The sequence below is a fragment of the Micromesistius poutassou genome (assembly GCF_964030765.1).
Source record: "Micromesistius poutassou genome assembly, chromosome: 20".
NCBI classification, from domain to species: Eukaryota; Metazoa; Chordata; class Actinopteri; order Gadiformes; family Gadidae; genus Micromesistius; species Micromesistius poutassou.
The window spans coordinates 6,397,331-6,418,415 of NC_140290.1; the positions used below are offsets into that span (position 1 = coordinate 6,397,331).

Below are 21,085 nucleotides of genomic sequence, written 5' to 3' on the forward strand. Positions count from 1 at the left end.
CCTCCGCAAAGATCCAGCATGGTCAAATCTGATTTGTCAGGCCAGACCCTTGGTTGACTGATTTTTTTAATATATGCGGCTCCATGATGCTTTTGCGTGGGAAAAAAACTGGTTAAACCGCTTGAAAAAAAGAATAAATTTGCTTATCAGGGTTTCCCACAGCTGTCCATAGGAGAGGTGCTGTGCCCTCGCTAGATGAGACCGCCTCTTCAGACAAATAACCTTTTCACAATGTGACGCAATGCCCTCATCCGTTCAGGTCAGCATCAGAATTGAATTTGACATAAATTATAGGCTGCGTTAAGCCTTATGTATTACAATTTGGTGATATACTGATATAATATACCATAATAAATGGTAGAGAGCTCACTTTTGTCTGATTAGTAAATGGCCAGAGACAAATCATTTTTTGATCATGGTGGAATTGTGCCATGATGATATCAAAAAAAGATATAATGTTTGTAAGTCTAAAAGATTCAATTACGAATAGTCTAGTTTTGTATTATTAGGTAGTGTAGTGTGTAGTGCACTACATGTAGTGTGTAGTGCATTACATTTCTCGTCTCGCACAATATACGTCACCAATGCCAACACATATGGTAGCAAAAGAACGAGCTACACCCATTGCTCGTGTGACTGGGGGCTAACGTTAGCTTCAGTGCTATTGGTAGCTTGTGGAAAGAGAAGGGGAGTATGTCACTTATGCGACCTTTGGGTGTGTAGTCTTTCTATTGACATACCTTGCTGTTGCATTTTCCTTTCTCTTTAATGGTTATTTTGTTATTTTTTCCTGACATTGTTTATCATTGTGATACACAGTGCATGAATTTGTACAACAAATGATTGGATAGTCTCACTGCCATTACACAAAGGGGTTATCAAAAAAAACAATCAGGATATTTATTGAAAGCAAAACACAACACTGCAAATTGCACACAGAAACAAAACATTGTGTAACTTATAGCCTTTCCACCTCGAAAGCAATGCTGTGGTATAACTCATTAACAATGCATCCTCCAAATCAAATGTTCCAACGCAATGTTCCAATGAAAAAAAACCCAACTCGACAATTGATGGACTAGATGTCTTTCGGTCAAAGATGCAAATCCTCTTTTGAGGTCGGCCCGACTATAATTCATCCAGAAGTTTGACGTATCCCCCTTCAAATATACAGATGGCCAACAACTACCAAAGCATATCTGATTCATAATAACTTTGGAGCTGAGAATAACTGCGACCAAGCCAGGGCTATTCACTGACCTCATGCTCCTTTTGGTGGGATTGGGGGTGACGGTGTCAGTGGAAGTGGAAGGTGGAGGTGGTGGGGTTGGTGGAGTGGGTACAATAACGACTTCCAAGCCCTCGCCTTGCTATAGATGATGTGAGTGTGTGTTTGTGTGTGTGTGTGTGTGTGTGTGTGTGTGTGTGTGTGTGTGTGTGTGTGTGTGTGTGTGTGTGTGTGTGTGTGTGTGCGGGTCAGGTAAGCACCGAAAGCAGTCGACACGGCTGCAGGCTCAATTGGGAGATCTAAGTGGGCCTAAATTGTGTTCCCCCCCAACCACAGCCCCCCCCCCCTCTGCCCCAAACACATCCATCGGCCAATGAGAGCAGGTTGAGGGCAAGGTGGCTGTCGCTGTGGATTAAGATGACTCCTAAGATGACTGCTATAACGGGCCGCGGCTCTCCCCCCAGTCACATGAGGCGGTGTGTGGAAGGAGCAATTTTTCGTTTCAGTGGTTCTCTGATGCAACTCTTTTTTATTGTTCTGCCCCCCCCACCCCCCCGTGAAAAAAAGATGAATCCATAATTAGGAGGTTTGGGACATTATTAGTTACCGAAGTTAAGTAAGACATATGGTGGGATCTCCAGGGTGTGGGTTGGTGTGGGACTCTCTGTATATATGTGTGTGTGTGTGTGTGTGTGTATGTGTATGTGTATGTGTATGTGTATGCGCGCGCACGTGTGTGCGTGTGTGTGTGTGTGTACGTGTGGGTTTATGTATGTGGGTTTATGTGTGTGTAATTATTATTGTGTGTGTTTGTATGTGTGTATGACTGTGTTTGTGTGTGTGTGTGTGTGTATGTTTATGGATATGTATGTGTGTGTGTGTGTGTGTGTGTTTGTATGCGTAAGTGTGTGTGTGGTTCTATGGCTTCCTCCACTGGGGCCAAAAGTTAATAAAAGGCTTGGCTGTCGTCGCCAACGAAACAGCATTTTAATGGGACACAAAGGAGCGTTAGGTGGTGAAGGGCTGACATGAGACCACGGAAATGTGATTCCTTATCACATGGTGGAGGTGGAGCACGGTGGTAAGGGGTGTAGGGGGCTTTAGGCCCAGAACAGGACCAACAGAATAGCAGGGCTTCGGCCCTATAGGGTCCACAGCCGGAGAGCTTCTACATACAGTGGAGGAAATAATTATTTGATCCCTCACTGATTTTGTAAGTTTGCCCACTGACAAAGAAATGAATGGTCTATCATTTTAATGGTAGGTTTGTTTTAACAGTGAGAGACAGAATATCAAAAAGAAAATCCAGAAAATCACGCTAAAAAATATGTATAAATTGATTTTCAATTTAGGAATTTCATTGAGTGAAATAAGTATTTGACCCCCTATCAACCATAAAAGATTCTGGCTCCCACAGATTAGTCCTTTTGCTTTAAGAAAGTACTCCTAGGGCCGTATTCACAAAGAATCTTAGGGCTAAAAGTAGGTCATAAGTGGCGAATTTAGGAGTAACGCTGTTGGGCCTATAACTACTCTTACTTATGATTACTATCTAATCATTTATTGTAAGATAATTAATTTATTGTATTGAGTTTATAATCTGCTCAGTCGGGAGTCGGACCAGTTGGGCTTTCGCTTGCGTTTCACGTTGTCTTCTCCTTCATTCATCATGATAGGAGGACTTGAACGGTGGTATGGTCTGATATTTAAAGTGTTTAGTGACGTAGCCACGGGTGTGCATGGGTGTGCCTGGGACACCCAAGCGTGGTCCTGGCACACCTAAATATTTTCAGAATTAATTCATTACAAGGATTTCTTACGATTTAAAGCAAAATGTGAGCGCGGTGAGCGGTGCGCGTTGCACTAGGACTGCGTAGTGACCGGTCTAGGTCCACGCATTCGCTACCACAGAAGCGGGGCTGTGAAGGAAACCCCCCTATTGGATTTTGCGATTATATCCATACATTTCATTCCCCCATGTACAGCGTGGAGTGATTTAGTGGAGAGCCAGGGCTGCTTTCATGATCGTCGTATCGATCGCTCCGGACCCTGGCTTCCACTGGACACTTGCAGCAGTTATTCTAACAGCGTTCCGGTAAATCACTGTGAACTTGAGGCCACCCAAACTCTCACAGGCGCACCTTAATTACAATCTCTGGCTACGCCCAAACTTTAAGTGCTGGAAATATGCTCATTGGATAATAGTTTGCAGGGTGCTTTTAATTACTTCCTTGATATAATGCAATTTACGTATTTTTATTGTTTGCTTTGGCTCTCTTTTTAACGTGCATACAACGTCATTATCGTGGTCTGCACAAACTTGTCATCGTGCGTGTATTCTGCTAACTGCACTGTCCATAACTGTTTGATAGGACTTCATTTGTAGCCTCGGCTATTTCCTTATTTTTCGTTGATTTAGTGGGCTCGTTTGTGGGAAGTTGCGAATGAGTTTCACGGAGACCGCCGGCACTCAACAGCCAATCACCGTACTGACCGCTTCAAAACTCGTGCACGAGAATCGACGTAAGGGGGCGTTAGGGGGCGTTACTCTTAGTTCACTCTTAGTGATTTATCCTTAGTATGAGTAGGTCTTAGCGGCTTTGTGAATAACTTCGTAGGAGTTTTTAAAAAACTCCTACGTAAAATGTTTTAGCTCGCGTTAGGAGCACTCCTAGCGGTAAGATAAAAAGCTTTGTTAATACGGCCCCAGGGGTAAGATTATATACTTGCACATGACCGAAATGGGCTACAAGACCATAGGCAAGGAGGTAGATGAGAAGGTGACAACTATAGGTGTGATTATTCGAAAATGGATGAAGCACAAAATGACTGTCAATCTCCCTCGGTCTGGAGCTCCACGCAAGATCTCACCTCGTGGGGTATCAATGATCATGACACAGATGAGGGATCAGCCCAGAATTACATGAGAGGAGCTTGAAAATGATCTGAAGGCAGCTGGGACCACATTTACCAAGAAAACTATTGGTAACACACTACGCTGTAATATTAAAATCCTGCAGCACCCATAAGGTCCCCCTGCTCAAGAAGGCACATGTACAGGCCTTCTGAAGTTTGCCAATGAACACCTGGATGATTCAGAGAATGCTTGGCTGAAGGTGATGTGGTCAGATAAAACCAAAATCAAGCTATTTGGTATTAATTCAACTCGCCGTGTTTGGAGGAAGAGGAATTCTGACCCCAAGATGACCCCCACTGTCAAGCATGGAGGTGGAAGCATTATGCTTTGGGGGTGTTTCTCTGCTAAGGGGACAGGTCGACTTTACCGCATCGAGGGAAAGATGGATGGGGCCGTGTACCGTGAAATCCTGGCTGGCAACCTCCTTCTCTCAGCCAGGACACTAAAAATGGGTCTTTCAGCCCGACAATGACCCAAAACATACAGCAAAGGCAACAAAGGAGTGGCTCAAGAAGAAGCACATGGAGTGGCTTAGCTACTCGTCTCCAGACCTTAATAGAAAATCTGTGGAGGGAGCTGAAGCTTCGAGTTGCAAAGCGACAGCCTCGAAACCTTAATGATTTGGAGAGGATCTGCAAAGAGTGGTCCAAAATTCCTCCTGAGATGTGTGCAAACTTGGTCATCAACTACAAGGTTTCTCCACCAAGTACTGAGCAATGTTTTGATAGGGGACAAATACTTATTTCACTCAATGAAATGCAAAACAATTAATACATTTTATTTAATGTGATTTTCTGGATTTTCTTTTTGAGATTCTGTCTCTAACTGTTGAAATAAACCTACCATTAAAATTATAGACTGTTCAATTCTTTGTCAGTGGGCAAACTTGCAAAATCAGTGAGGGATCAAATAATTATTTCCGCCACTGTATATAAGAAATAAGAGAAAAATGTAAAGAAAATTGAGGCAAAATAGAAATCCATAAACAGATATTACGTAAAAAAAAACTGCCTCCAGATTGCATCCTCATCCACATGCTGCCCACACCGGTAATGCATCTGAGATGAATGAGAAACACTGCATTGCATTCAATCTCACCCAGCCTCCCTTTATCACTTGAAATGAATGAAAAGTGCAGACACATTAGGATCTCGACGTAACTGCTTGACAACTCCGATGTTGTCACATTAAGGTGACCAAAACAAACTGCTTCAGACTCGGCAGACACATCTGAAGACGGACTGTCAATGCAATGCGCTTCAATCTATATCAGGATGTAGATGCAATCACCATGAATAAAGCACACATTTAGCAGGCTAATGGGGTCCTGACGGAGGTGGAGATTGCTTTTGACAGCTGTTACAAACAGGTGCCAATACATGCCTGTCATAAAAGAACAATCGATCAAAACCATTAAATTAATCAATCAATCAACCAAATGGATCAACAAATCAATCAAATCAATGATTTGAAAGATTCCTTCCCTGGGAGGCTGAAATATGAAGTCGGTAGAGTATTGATGGAAATGTGCAAAACGTAAACCGTTTGTATACTCTATCAACGAGTCTAATGACTCCCCGCCTTGTGGCTGGTAGAACCTGCATCAAGCAGCATGCTCAGCTGTGTGATAAAAACACTCTTTCTCATATTTTCTTATCCTAAGTTGTTTACCAGAGATCCTCTAAAGCAGTCAGCCTTGTGCTGTGTCTGCCAGGTGACTGTTTTTTCTCTTCATAATATTGCATGCATCTTTTTAATTCATTCTTGATGTAAATTAATTTGTTCTATTTTGACCGGTTTTCCGCTTCCACACATAGAGTGGTCAAGACAACACTGCATAAAGTTGTACAGTTCTGAGATAAAGCTGACCCTATAGTCATGGCTTCATTACCATTCTGCCAACACCAACACAGACTGAAGGTTTAGCTGGATCCGGGAGATGCTTCATGACCCACTACCAGAGTGCATATCTATTCACCTTGTATCTCTGAATCAAACCAGGTGTTGAGTCCTTACCGCTCTTCCAGTCATACCTCACCCCAAAACCACCGTACCAGAGGCATAAAGATCATGCTTCATCTCTCTCCGCTGCAGTGCGTTCAGAGCGACGCTCCCCGCCAAAGAATGTTCCGCTCCCTCTGCTCTCTAAAAGGGACAGGTCTGTTAGGGGAACGCTATCATCAAGAAAAGTCGAGTGTGGATGAGCCCTATAGCCTTCCTGACGACTGGAACTGGTCAAAACAGTTAATTATAAGGTGACGAGACTATAGCCCCCTTAAATAGGCTAGCAATGCCAAAGCATCTGTTGTTTCAGGAACATCCGACTTGACTTGTTAGGCCTGGCCTACTTAGTGGCTGTCCTTCGACTGCATCGTTGCAATGCAGGTTTCACACATTTTGTCACATCCCATTCAGCCCTATTTCCATAGATACTCCACATTACCTTGATCCTTTCCCCGCGATACAAGACAATGCTTTACCATGCAAAGTCAATTTTCCAAACTAAAGGCCACGCATGTTGTTGGTTGCCTTCATGAGTTTATCGCTTGTCTGTACAGGTCTATGTGTTAGCATTAACCATGGTCAATAAACCCAATAGGGCCGTATAGACAGCCTTAATCCGGTAAATACGCTGGCTCTGGTGAAAACAGAGGGGCGGGCTATAGGTAGAATAATCAGGGCCTCTGACAGCCTATAACGACCCAATGTGCTCAGTGAAATGCCAACACGCACGGATTGTGAAACCGGTTGACATTCATTTCCCAGAGGATGGAGCAGACCTACTGGATGATGGTTGATGAGTGGGGTTAAACTCGCCGGCGATCGACAAGGCTTTTGTCCAGCCGCAAGACCCCCATAGCAATTCCCATCCCCCCCTGTCCGTCCTGTAGTGGTCAATACTGTGGGTGATGCAGACCAAAAATTTATGGAGCCAACTGACATTATGTGCAGTTAAGTGATTTGTTGTTAACATAGATATATGACTATAGTGGTATAACAACAATGGTGTTTGATTAATGCAACAAAATTAAAAGGTAGAAAATGATGCACATTATTATATAAATGTGAATTAGAGTAAGCCTAATAGATGAACACATACAGTAACAGTACGTGTGTGTGTGTCTGTGTGTGTGTGTGTGTGTGTGTGTGTGTGTGTGTGTGTGTGTGTGTGTGTGTGTGTGTGTGTGTGTGTGTGTGTGTGTGTGGGTGCGTCGGATGGATGGCCTGGCTGGCACGCAAATTATTTAAATTACCCTTTTGGGCTTGAAGCCTACCAATATATTAGCCTCCAATGGTAGGCTACATCTACAACACCTTAAGTTGCGTGTCCGTTGTTCTAGGATCTTTTCGCCTTCTCCTACCCCCTCACTACCTATAGACCTATAGGCATATATCTTTAGCCTGGTATTTATGACACCCTCGGAGGCTCGACCGTTCGATAGGAGCTGCGACGCAACCCTGACGTCGACGCGCGGTTATAAGAGCGCGAGCTGAGGGCGAGGAGGTGTAACAATGTCTGGGGGAGTCGCTGTGAACAAGTGAATCTCCAGCTTCATCGCTACCATAGGGAACAGGTGACAGGTTATCCGGCCACAGCCCTCCGTTAGTTTGACTTTCATAAAGTGCGCTTTTCCGGCTGTACGTTTTTAAAAAAAAAAACATTTTTATCGTAACACGTTATTCGGCGGGGAGGAACTACGTTGAACGCCCCCGCAACCGAGCTCACCTTCAGGTCCGAAGTCTCCAGATAAACTACGCTAATTGTCCCTCGAGCGCAAGTTCCCAGCACCGACCCTCGCGCGCGCAATTTAAGCGGACAGCAGCCGGGGAGAATAAAAAGCCTCGCGCGCAGTATGGAGACGTTCACGGTGCCTCGCGCTGATCTCGCGGACCTCTACTCTGTGGTTCCGTACAATGTCACCGACGAGATGTCGGTTGGGGGCTACGGTGGTAACGAGACCGTGCGTCCGACCCCGGTGAGGAGCGCCAGCGGCATCATCATAGCCATATCCATCACGGCGCTCTACTCCGTTATTTGTGTGGTGGGACTACTGGGCAACATCCTGGTGATGTACGGGGTGGTCAGGTAAGACTGGTTCACAAAAAAAATTAAAATAAAGAACTTGTGCAAATGTTGGAGCGACTCGCGCGCTGCATGCGTTTTGCGCGTAACAGTTGGGTTGTCAAAAGTAGCATGTGATTTGAGAGTGTCGTGTGATTTGGGTGTTTGTGTGAGTGTCGTGTGATTTGGGTGTTTGTGTGAGTGTCGTGTGATTTGGGTGTTTGTGTGAGTGTCGTGTGATTTGGGTGTTTGTGAGTGTCGTGTGATTTGGGTGTTTGAGTGACTGCGCCTTTGGGCACATGGATTGTCCACGCGTCTCACAACATTTTCTCTATTCCAGACGAGCACAGGGGAAAATTAATGTGCTTGAATAAAATTAACTAGATCCAATTATGTGGCCAATTTGGCATATAAAGCTACACATAAACCATATATCACATACAATATGGGGACACATGCTCGTGACGACGATGGAAAACCTGTGTGTGTCTATGTAAGTATGTGTGTGTGTGTGTGTGTGTGTGTGTGTCTATACAAGTGTGATTGTGTGTATGTGTGTCTATGCAAGTGTGTGTGTGTGTGTGTGTGTGTGTGTGCTTGTTCCAGCGAGTGTGTGTGTATATGTGTGTATGATTAATCCTAAATGAAATTCTCAAGACAGATTATCTTGCCTCAGTTTAGGTTAGATTGATGTTGCTCCTAAGCGGGATTCCAGTATCCAAATAGGGTAACTGTATTCGTTCACCCTCCACAAGTGAAGACTGTCATGTAAAATGAGTCAAACTGCTCCCTGCTGCTGGACCTCGTTCCACAGCCACACCTTGGCCCTGGCTGGCCCATGGATCATATTAACGGCACTGCAAACGAAATGTTTGTGTGGTACATAAACCAGTTTGGCATGTGGTCCACAAACACACACACACACACACACACACACACTCACACATACTATCCATACAGTGTACAGTATATTAACACACACACACACATCCATATAGTGTACAGAATATTAATACACACACGCCCACACACAAATTATCCACATGTTATGGTATATTGACACAAACACACATACACCTATTATCCATATGGTATGTATATAATAACACACACATTATCCAATTATAGTAAAGCATATAATCACACACACACACAGTCCTGATATAAGCTGCCTACAAGCTTCCTATATCTTAGCTCACAGCAGGAGGCTGAATAATAAATAACAACTCTGGAATAAGCACTTCTCTTTAGGGCTGGAGGGGCCATCAGTACTTTAATGGAGCAGGTGTTCCTCTTTGACGTCCCATAAGCCTGCCTATGATCAGCGTTAAATTAATCACCCTCTTATCTGACATGGTTTCTCCCTCACCCCCAAGGTAAACCACAGCGTACATGGTCAACTAATTAAGGATGCCTTTTGGGTTTATGAGGTAGTGTGGAGGTTAGGGGGAGGGGGGGGAAGAGTAATTAGAGAGCGGGTCTGGTTCCTAGCTCGCTCCATCCTGAGCTGTAGCTGAAGCCGCTATGATGAAATACACGGTTTTAAATGCATTGTAACATATTTCAGCCATAATATTCTCCCAACATAACATAAGCTGTAAGACTTGCGCATAGCCACAAGGGGGCAACAGCTGATTCATACATAGATGAAGGGGGCGGGCTTTTAAAGCCACAGAATACGCCCACCGCTACCTGCCTATTTAACTCGGACTCCGCCATTTTAGAATCAGAATCTCTTGGGCGGGGTATCGATTAGATGTAAAGCTTAGAGACGCTCCACGCGTGTTATATACAATCCCTCTCCTTTTGTTTCATAGATGATAGACAATAGACCAACCACCTTAACCCAATAAAGTGAGTTAAAAGCAATCCTGTCTCGGCGGCCTTTCCTGGACTAATATATCATAACAGCATCATCGATAACCTGTTGAGATGCTGCGGAGAGAAGGAGAGAGAGAGGGATGGGAGGAGGGGAGGAGAGAGAGCGAAGGAACAACAGGAGGAGAGCACCAAGGTGGACCAGGCTAGGAGAACACAGTCAGATGAGCAAGGCAGAATTGGCGGGGAATCAGTTCAGGTGGGGTCAATCCTCTGCACATTTGTGTGTCTCTGGGTGAGAGAGGACTCATCAGCCATGTGATTAATAATAATACACACATGCTCCGCACACGCCCCAAAAAATATTTAAGCCTACGGAGGAAGGGAAGTTAAGCGAGTGAGGCAGGCCTGTCGCAATTCATTTTCTGCTCCGAAACAACCGCAAAGGCCAAAGGGGAATGGGGGCTAACAGTTAACAGGCAAACACTAATAACACATTGTATGTGTGAACAAATGTTATTGGCTGTGCGAGACCCACTTGACCTGTTTATTTTGGCTTCGTCTTGCAGTGACATAATCCTCTCCCCGTTATTCGCGGATCTCGAGATATAGGTTTTCAAAGGGATGTATGTTAAAGGTATGGTATTTAGTTACCACCGCTAGGGGTCTCTCCATCAGAACAAAAGTTGCAGTTTGATGACGTCGTAAGGTAGCGTGGGAACAGGGGAGTTGTTGTCTTCTGCACCATTGCAAGTGAAAATTGATGTGACATGGACGAGTAAATGTATTAACATTTATTCACAATATGTAGTTTAATTCTAAAGACCACCGTGAATAAAACTAAGGATTGACAACTCAACAAAATATATAACATTACCCTAGTTGTCAATATTTTGATGCAGAAATAGGTGTAGTGTGTGTGCGTGCATGGGTGCGTGAATGCGTGTGCTTTTGAATCCTTTTGATCCTGCCCATACAGCCCCTCTTGAGGGACATAGCTTAGGTCAGGGGGAGGTTGGTCACTGAGACGGTGATCAACGCTACGTCAACCATGCAGCCGCTAGAAGGACAGAGGAAGAAAAAACCAAGGAGCGCTGTGCAGCGGCGTTCCACCAGCACTTATCGCAGGATCAATAAGTGCCACAGTCAGTGATGGCTGGCTACAGGGCTGGTTTTGTAAAGTGGTCACGACAGCGGCCCCACTGCATCTATGCTGTGTCCACCTGCCTCTCATCGCTGTAACCTACACCAGGGGCCTCATGTACAAAGCTTGCTTACGCACAAAAAAGCTGTGTAAGCAACTTCTCACGCAAACGTTCGGATGTACAAAGACTGACTTGACGTGAGAAAGTGCGGTTCTCCACGCAAACAAAATGCCTGGCTTACGCACATTTCTGCTGCATTTTGTCAGTTGGCGGCACATAGAGGCAAATCAGCACAACAACATTAGGCCTACGCGATCACGAGTCATGAAGTAATATTGCAATATGAGGCTAGTTCAAAGCGGATTTGAACGTCGGGATGCGTGATCTTAATTGCACTTCAATCATGCGTTATTGTTGACAAACAAGATACACCGGTTTTTCGGGCAGTTCAACGATGGAGTGAGGAAACCATTGTTACTCTTCAGGACTGTTTTGAAACTACAGACTGGCAGATGTTCTGTGATGCAGCTGATGGAGACATTGATGAATACACAGACTCTGTCTCAGCCTACATCTCCAAGTGCATCGATGATGTCGTTCTTTCCCTAACCAAAAGCCCTGGGTTAATGGTGATGTAAGGTATAAGCTCATAGCACAGTCCTCTGCCTTTAGCTCTGGGGACCTGGAGAATCTGAGGAAGTCCAGATATAATCTGGGGAAAGCCATCAGAGATGCCAAGTGAGCCTACAGAGACAAATTGGAGTCTAACTACCACAGCTCCGACCCCAGACGCATGTGGTGTGGACTGCGAGCCATCACTAATTACAAAGGGAGGAATAGTAGAGATACCCAGCCTGCCGCCTCTCTCCCAGACAAGCTCAATAGCTTCTATGCACGGTTTGAGGTGAGCAACATCATCCTCTCTGTAAGGCTAGCTGAGGACCAGGACGATTGCACTCTGTCCCTAACTACGGATGACGTGAGAGAGCTTTTAAAAAAGTAAACCCTCTGAAGTCATCAGGGCCAGATGGCATTCCAGGCCGTGTCCTCAGAGGGTGCACCGACCAGCTAGTGGAGGTTTTCACCTCCATATTCAACCTCTCCCTGAAACGGTCTGCAGTCCCCACCTGCTTCAAACAGACCACTATTGTCCCCGTACCAAAGAAACCTTCCATCACCTGCCTGAATGACTACCGCCCTGTAGCACTGACCCCCATCATTATGAAGTGCTTCAAGCGGCTAGTCAGAACCCACATCTGCTCCATCGCCCTGACACTTCACACCGCCCTCTCCCATCTGGAAAAGGGTAACACATACGTGAGGATGCTGTTCATAGATTACAGCTCAGCATTCAACACTATTGTGCCCGCTAAGCTCGTTCCCAAGCTCAGGATCCTGGGCCTTAACACCTCCCTTTGCAACTGGATCCTGGACTTCCTGACGGGCAGACCCCAGGTGGTGAGAATGGGCAACCTCACCTCCTCTGCACTGACCCTAAGCACCAGAGCCCCTCTGGGCTGTGTACTCAGTCCCCTCCTGTATGCCCTGTTCATGTATGACTGTGAGGCCACACACGGCTCCAACGCCATCCTCAAGTTTGCGGACGACACCACCATCCTGGGTGAGAGATGAGACCGCCTACAGAGAGGAGGTCGGGGACTTGGCATCATGGTGCCAGGACAACAACCTCTCTCTCAACGTCTGAAAGACTAAGAAGATGATCAGGAAGCGGCAGGGGGGGAGTCACGCCCCCATTCACATCGATGGAGCAGAAGTAGAGAGAGTCTCATGCTTCAAGTTCCTCGGTGTGTTCATCAAAGACGACCTTACCTGGTCTAGACAAGCAGACTCTGTGGTAAAAACTGCGCAAAAGCACCTATACTTTCTGAGGAGACTCAAGAAGTTTGGCATGTCTGCCAAAATTCTCACCAACTTCTACAGGTTGCATCACTGCATGGTTCGGCAGCTGCTCCGCTGCTGATCGCAAAGCCCTCCAGAGGGTGGTGAAGACAGTGGAGCGCATCATCGGCTGCCAGCTCCCCTCCGTGAAAGGTATCTACCACACACGTTGCCTTAAAAAATCACGGAAAATCATAAAAGACCACAGCCACCCAGACCATAGACAGTTCACACTGCTGCCGTCTTGGAGACGTTACCGAAGCATACAGGCACGTACTACCAGACTCACAAACAGTTTTTACCTGCAGGCCATCAGGCTTCTCAAACAGTAACACTAACCCTGTTGATCATATTGATCACATGAACACTTGTACATTCAATGTACATTACCTTAAATCCCTCTCTTTTTTTGTTTTGTTTACATTATTAAGTACTGCTGCTAGTGTTCTATTTCTATGATGTTCTATTTTATTTATTTATGTGATGTATACTCCTGCTATTCCTGCTATGCCATATTTTGTGATATTTCATTATCGGCACATTATTTATTATCTGCACATTCCCCTTTAAATCTACGGTATTTAATGTTTACACTCTCTATTGGATACATATGCTGCACTGGATACATTACCTTAAATCTCTTTTTTGTTTACATTATTAAGTACTGCTGCTATGTTCTATTACTATGATGCTTTATTTTTCTGTGATGTATACCCCTTCCTGCCATATTTTGTGTTATTTTATTTTCGGCACATTTCACTTTATACCTATAGTATTTAATGTTTACACTCTTCATTGGACACACATGCTGCATTGGTAGATGTTTACATGTTAATATTCTCTTAAACTATCGATTGTGTTCTTGTTTTATTATATATATTTTTATTATGTATACTTTTTATTATATATATTTTATTATGTTGCTATTACCACATTTTTCTCTTTTTTTGCTATTTTTATTTGTGTCTCTTTTGTTAATCTATTATGCCTACTACGTATTGTTTGCCTGCCAGGTCAAAAAGAATTTCAATGTACAAAATGACCCTGCGTTTTCTGAACAAATAACAATAAAACACTGACTTTCACTTTGACTTGACTTTGTTGTCAAGATGCATAATGTGACACTGTTGTTAGGCTAAACTTAAACAGACCCATAAAACGACATTAGATGTTTTCCGGACCACGCATGACATCTGGGCTAATTGATCTCGCTTCACGCATTTGTTGTGAAATTATTGACTGCAATCACATCATGTGATGTTGAGTGGAGTAAGCACAAGCCATTGTTACTTAAAATCAATCCATCAATGAACCAGTCGACCAATTTTGAATTATGTACATATTATTGACACCTTGGGTGTATGGGAACAACCTATCATCAGTATGCATCCAAATAAATGAGAATATAAAAGCATGCGCAAATATGTGGCTATAATCGATGTTGTGTCGTGTGTGTGCGTGCGTGCCTGCGTGTGTGTGTGTGTGTAGTGTTGGACTTGTTAGAAGATATTCAAAATGAATGGGTGTTCCGCGACTATTATGATTTTTCGGCTCATGTTGATGACTGGCTTATCAGCCGATTCGGATTCCCAAGAGCTATCCTCTTGGGAATGTATTTCTCCTAACGAGGGCACTACTGCAGGCCTATTTATACTAATTAGCATATTAAATGAGGGAGGAGACTGGGCGGAGAGTCGGGCTCATGCATGTGCACTCAATTTCACGTTAATTGGGATGTACAAAGAGAATCTGAGTGAAATTGTGCTTACGCAAGGATCGATACATCCAGATTTTTTTGTGCGCAGCAGCTTTCCAGATTTTGGCGTCCGCAAAGTTTTAGTCAGAAATCCACGCAAGTCTTAGTACATGAGGCCCCAGGTTTGTTTGGGGGGGGGGGGCAGGGAGAAGGTACTCATCTATTGGGCACATACACGTGAAGTTTGGGGAGCTACAAATGGAGACGTGGACTCACATCACTCAACATGATCCCTGAGTCTCTTTAAGGAGGTTCCTGATCGGCTGAAGGGGATGAGGGGGGGTTTAACACGTCCACATCTGAGTCCTTGGCCCGTGGTCATCGCTAGCCATCAAACAAATAGGGGAGAGAACGGTGGGACGCACGCCTCTCTAATGGTCCCCGCAACACTGCCAATAACCGTGTCACACCACAGCCCCCAAGGCTGACTAATGGGGTGCGGTGTGGTGAAGCGTGCTTCAAATCACCTCCTCCTCCACTACCTCCATCCATTCGTACCTCCGCCACTACCACCACCTCCCCCATCGGATTGGTTAATGCAAATGAACCCGTCCATAATGAAAGGGACACTGTGTTTGGGGTGGAGTGGAGCTCCCCTGCCACACCTGCTGAGGGGGCTGCTCTCTGGGCCCGCATGCACCCCACCTGGGGGAACGAGCCGGTGCAGGAGGCCCCAGAAAGAAAAACAAGGACTGCCAGCTAGGGCTTTGCAATTAATCTAATTCAAAATGACATCGGGAGGCAATAGAATTGCTGCAATAAAAAACAGAACTGACTGGAGATCATGAAGAATTGTGTTTATTTTTCTTTTACAATTCAATAGATAAATAAAGATGTTACAATATTGATCCATGCATCAATTCACCTCAACACATAGGCCTGGCTTAAAGAAAAGAGCATTCTATTTGTTGACTGCTTCCAATGTTGTGTTGTTCAGACTATAGAATGATTTATTTCTTGTGTTTAGTGATTCTTGTGTTTAGTAATACAGAACATAAGGAACTTTGAAAAGAAAAATCGCATGCTAAATCGCAATCGCAATATTGGTCTAAATAATCGCAAATAGATTATTTCCCCAAATCGTTCAGCCCTACTGCCTGTCCAGCCCCGTCTCAAAAATAAACTCGCCCCTCTGTCCCCAATGCTGCCCTTGTTTGACTCCTGTCACATGACAAAAGTCTAAACGAAGACACTATACTGTACTCCCTGTTGCCTTCCACAATCCTCTGCTTCTATGCATAGTATGCATTTCAAAGCCTTCTTGTTCATCCCCAGCACTTCAGTCGCTTCATTTAGAGGACGTAAACACCTTGAGTCTTCGCTGTCTGCATTACAGATCTTCATACCCTGAAAGGGACATGAAAAGTGGTGCACTTCAGTAAGGACTTGGGGGAGGGCTTTTCTTTGAAATGCAGCTCAATTATACCCAAGCTATGAAAGCTTGGGTATGAATTTGCCAAGGGGATGAAACGAACTCTCTAGGAAATGCAGCCGCTCCTCAAAGTATAGAGGTGCAAAACCTGGTGATCCTGCACTATTGAGCCATCTTCCTTTCTTTCGTCTGATGGAAGTCGTTTGTAAACATCTCCCCTATCATAGCGCCCCCAAGAGGTTTCTTATCTATTTCTGATCTTTTCTTCAAAACGGCGTCGATAGTTATCTACCTGGAGCTGTTTTCATATTATGTTTTTATAAATATTAATGTGTTGCGTATTCAATATCTATATCTGAGCATATAGTTTGTGTTTGTGGGTGTATAGCTGCCTTTCCTCATATCGCTTCTAGGACAGTGAATAGAACAGTGCATCAAAGGATGATATTAACAATTACTGGATTCTTAATGTCCAATTAGCTCAAAATGACTTTAAAAGAGCCTATTGTAGCTGTGATCACAATAAAATGTGTGATTGTGGCAAAGAAAAAACATTGATTGCTGGATAACTAGGTCAGAATTGTCCCTTTATCTGTAAAATGCATTACACAACATCTCTCAGATTCAATGGGTTTTAAAAATGAGGGCTGATAGGTGATAGTGGGGTATTTTTTCCAACAATGAGGGAGACCAATTATTTCTCTGCAGGGATTTCAAAATGATGAATTTTAAAAAGCAGTCTTCCCACTCTTGTGTATAGCTGTGCAGTGAATAGGTCACAATCAGGGCCGGTGCTAGCCATTTGGGTGCCCTATGCACAAATGCATTGTGGTGCCCCCCCGAAAATCATCAATCAAACATAAATTCAGTAATTGTCAGTACGTTTCTCTTTATTTCCAAAATAACTTCTCAACATTAATGTTTTGCAAAATGTAATGTGCAAATAAAGAGAAATTAAAATCTTGATAAAAGACTACACTCATTTTGCATTAACAATAGCACCAAACATTAACATAAGTCCTGAACTAGTAGTTGATGGTTGTTGGTCAGGGCTGGGTGCTGTTGCAGAGTCTGCAGAGATTGGTGGTTGATGATGTGTGCTTGAACTGCTGGTGGATGGTTGATCATCTAAATCTTCCTCCTGGTCTTGAGGAACTCCTTGCACATATCTAAGCATTGACCCTGCATTCAGAAATACAAGAAAAAATACTCAGGGATTGTACACTGAAATACAGTTTTGCACCTTGATTCAAAAACAATATTACATATTAATTACAGGTTTATGTAAGCCAATGTGTAAATCACTGATGCATGACAACATTTAAAACTATTTTACCTTTAAGACAATGATTGATGGCTCACAATATAAAAAAAATCTACATAATTTGAAAACTATGAATGTGAAGGGAGGGGGATCTACATAAGATTTCTTTATTTTCTTTCAAATTGTAGTTTCACCTGCAGATGCAAGGTTTCTCAGAATGCATGTTACCAGGAGCCATTCTCCATTCATCAACTCATTACTTTAAAGTAACATCCGTAGCATTACTTTTTCCACTACAGTACGCAATTGCATACTCGTTGGTTCACAGTACACATGCATAACGTAGGCTACATAACAAATGCCAAATAAACGTCCTGAAATGCAGTAGACCTATATAAGTAAACTTGGCTAATACTTGGCTGACGACTTCTGATGGCTAAAATAACATAGGAGCTAACGTTAGTTTGTTGACGTTAACAGTAACGTTAACATTACCTGGCATGAGCATAGACATTCATACAAGGACTAAATTACAGAATTAGCCATTTTTATTTAAAACATCTTAAACGTCTTACCTGCCATCGACGTGCGTGCATCATCTCGCTGTCTCTTCTTTTTTCTCTTATCCGCCCCCGACTCTTGATGCCTTTTCGAGGCCATATCCAAACACAGGTGTCTGCCAAACTTGAGAATGATCTATTCTAATCGAACATACCACTGGGATGTGGGGGAGGGGGGCACCAAGGGGAGAGAGAGGGCCGCACAGGAGACGCATCTTTTTGTCGAGCAAATGTTACTTGTATTGCTTGTATTGCTATTAACACGTTTTACACATGTTCATTTTAAATATATCGCGTTATTATGATTATTATTATGATGATGATTTTTTACGAGACCGATTTTTTTGGTGCCCCCCCCAGACACTTGGTGCCCTACGCGCAGTGCGTGTTCTGCGTGTGTGGGGAGCGCCGGTACTGGTCACAATGTATCACACTGGCATAGTGTGAATGGTTTGTGAGATACAATGACAGTTTTAAGTTTGCACCCACTCCAAACTCGAGGCATTAGAGAGTCCAAATGAGCTAGAGCCTGAGGTGTTATATTATACTAGCGTATGAGAGCAGGAAGCTGTGCTTATTGTGCTGTATTGTATTTTTTAAGACGGTGAACAATCATTGTTTTCTGCTATGCTGCTGCCTGAGGCCAATTAAAGCAATACAGCAGGGTTTGCATGCCTCTTGCTAACGCCTGTTCCCAATATTGTTGGTGTGTGTGTGTGGTCTTTCAGAAACAACCTTCAACAGTCAGTGTGTGTTCCAGTATCATAGTACCTTAGGGGATGCTTGAGGTGTGCCTGGGTCGTTACGGCTTCCACCCTGCCTCTTACGAGGCCCCTGCGTCCGTACTGCTGTGGCAAAATATGACCTGCTTTTAGATCAATATGGATGCCAACAACCCCTCTCATGGTTCTATTACATCCGTGGGAAATTATTGAGCTGAAATAATCAAACGGTTACGGATGAATGGAAGGGGAAACAAAATTCCCTCGGACACACACACACAAAGGTACAGTAAGTACCTTTCTGTTCAAGGGACGCCGGCTGTAGCAGAGGATTAAGATGCTTTTTATACAAGTCTTCACGATGCCCATGCTTGTATATATTCCTTGCAAACTGTGCAACACCAGTTCAAATCAATAACGAAGCCAATCTGCACGTTCAAATGTAAGGGAATTCAATGCCCCATTAGTACTCATTACTGCTGCACCCTCCCCCATCCCCCCCCTACCTCCACCCCCAACCCCACCTCCACCCCCCACCCAACCCCTCCTACCTCCCCCCACCCACCCCCTCCTACCTCCCCCTCCCACCTCCCCACCCCAACCCCAAACCTCTCCCGCCCCCACCCCGACCCGCCTCCCACCCCTCTTTCCCCGACCACACAGGTACACCAAGCTGAAGACGGCCACCAACATCTACATCTTCAACCTGGCGCTGGCGGATGCCCTGGCCACCAGCACGCTGCCCTTCCAGAGCGCCAAGTACCTGATGAACACGTGGCCCTTTGGCGAGGTGCTGTGCAAGGTGGTGATCGCCATCGACTACTACAACATGTTCACCAGCATCTTCACGCTGACCATGATGAGCGTGGACCGCTACATCGCCGTGTGCCACCCCGTGAGGGCGCTGGGCTTTCGCACGCCGGCCAAGGCCAAGCTGATCAACGTGCTGATCTGGGTGCTGTCGTCGGCCATCGGCGTGCCCATCATGGTCATGGCTGTCACCAAGGTGACGGACAGCGGTAAGATTTGTTTCGCCGATTGTCTGACTCGTTGTCGTCATCTCGAGTCTAACATTTCACAAAGCCCGGGCCCGTTATGTTTGCGTGATGGCCTGCATGATAGCGGTGATTTGATCTTCCCTTGTCGCGTAGAGACTTCTTAAGAATGTCATCTCCCGATCTTTGTGCTTTGCTTGTGTTGTGACATGTCTTGCTAGTGTTGCTTAATTGTGCACACACACAGACACACACACACGCACACTCTGAAACACGCACACATACACAAACACATACACGAACACACACACACACACACACACACACACACACACACAAACACACACACACACACACACACAAACACACACACACACACACCTCCCTTGCTCTCGCCCTGACTGCAGCCCACCTCGTCTTCCAGGTAAAACCCTGTGCATGCTGAAGTTCCCGGACCCCGACTGGTACTGGGACACGGTCACCAAGATCTGCGTGTTCATCTTCGCCTTCGTGGGGCCCGTCATGGTGATCACCGGCTGCTACGGCCTGATGATCCTGCGGCTGCGCAGCGTGCGTCTGCTCTCGGGCTCCAAGGAGAAGGACCGCAACATGCGCCGCATCACCCGCATGGTGCTGGTGATCGTGGCGGCCTTCATCGTGTGCTGGACGCCCATCCACATCTTCATCATCGTGAAGACCCTGGTGGAGGTGGACAACCGCAACCCCTTCGTGGTGGCCGTGTGGCACCTGTGCATCGCCCTGGGCTACACCAACAGCAGCCTCAACCCCGTGCTCTACGCCTTCCTGGACGAGAACTTCAAGCGCTGCTTCAGGGACTTCTGCCTGCCCTGCCGCCCCGGCGCCGACCCGCGCAGCCTGGGCCACGGACGCCAAACCACCAGGGAGCCCGTGTCAGTGTGCGCCCCGTCGGACGCCCGGAAGAACCCGGCGTGACTAGGCTTGGAGCCGGCCTCCTCCGGCGGCTTCGGCGGCGCCAGACGGATCCAGCAGGACCTGCAGTCGGAGATCACCCTGATCTCCACCACCGAGTTTTGAGGTTACCGGCCATTTGGGGCGAACCAGGCCAACACCCCCCCCACCCTCACCCCCCCTTCTAGTCCGGGATTTGGGAGTCGTTCCAATCGGGTTGAGAGGAGCAGTGCTTCAATGATTAATGGGTTTTGCTTTGATGACACGTCTCCTCATGAAGAATGGAAGTGCTCGGGTAACAAAGAAGAATGGAATGGAAGTTTTATAGGAGCTGGAAATGTACTGTGAAGTCCTGGGCAGAGAATGAAAGGGCTGTCTTGAGGGTGCGTTGTTACCCAGAACAATGACACAGAGGG

The 21,085-nt window shown here is 45.3% G+C and overlaps 1 protein-coding gene across 1 annotated transcript; it reads left to right on the top strand.

Moving 5' to 3' along the window:
• Positions 1-7,999: 7,999 nt before the first annotated feature.
• On the top strand, positions 8,000-20,693 carry oprd1a (opioid receptor, delta 1a; the record flags this gene model as incomplete). Its single annotated transcript, XM_084484542.1, has 3 exons — positions 8,000-8,232; positions 19,408-19,763; positions 20,164-20,693. The coding sequence occupies 3 exons, from the start codon at positions 8,000-8,002 to the stop codon at positions 20,691-20,693; spliced, it is 1,119 nt and encodes a 372-aa protein (XP_084340668.1).
• Between the last annotated feature and the right edge of the window lie 392 nt (positions 20,694-21,085).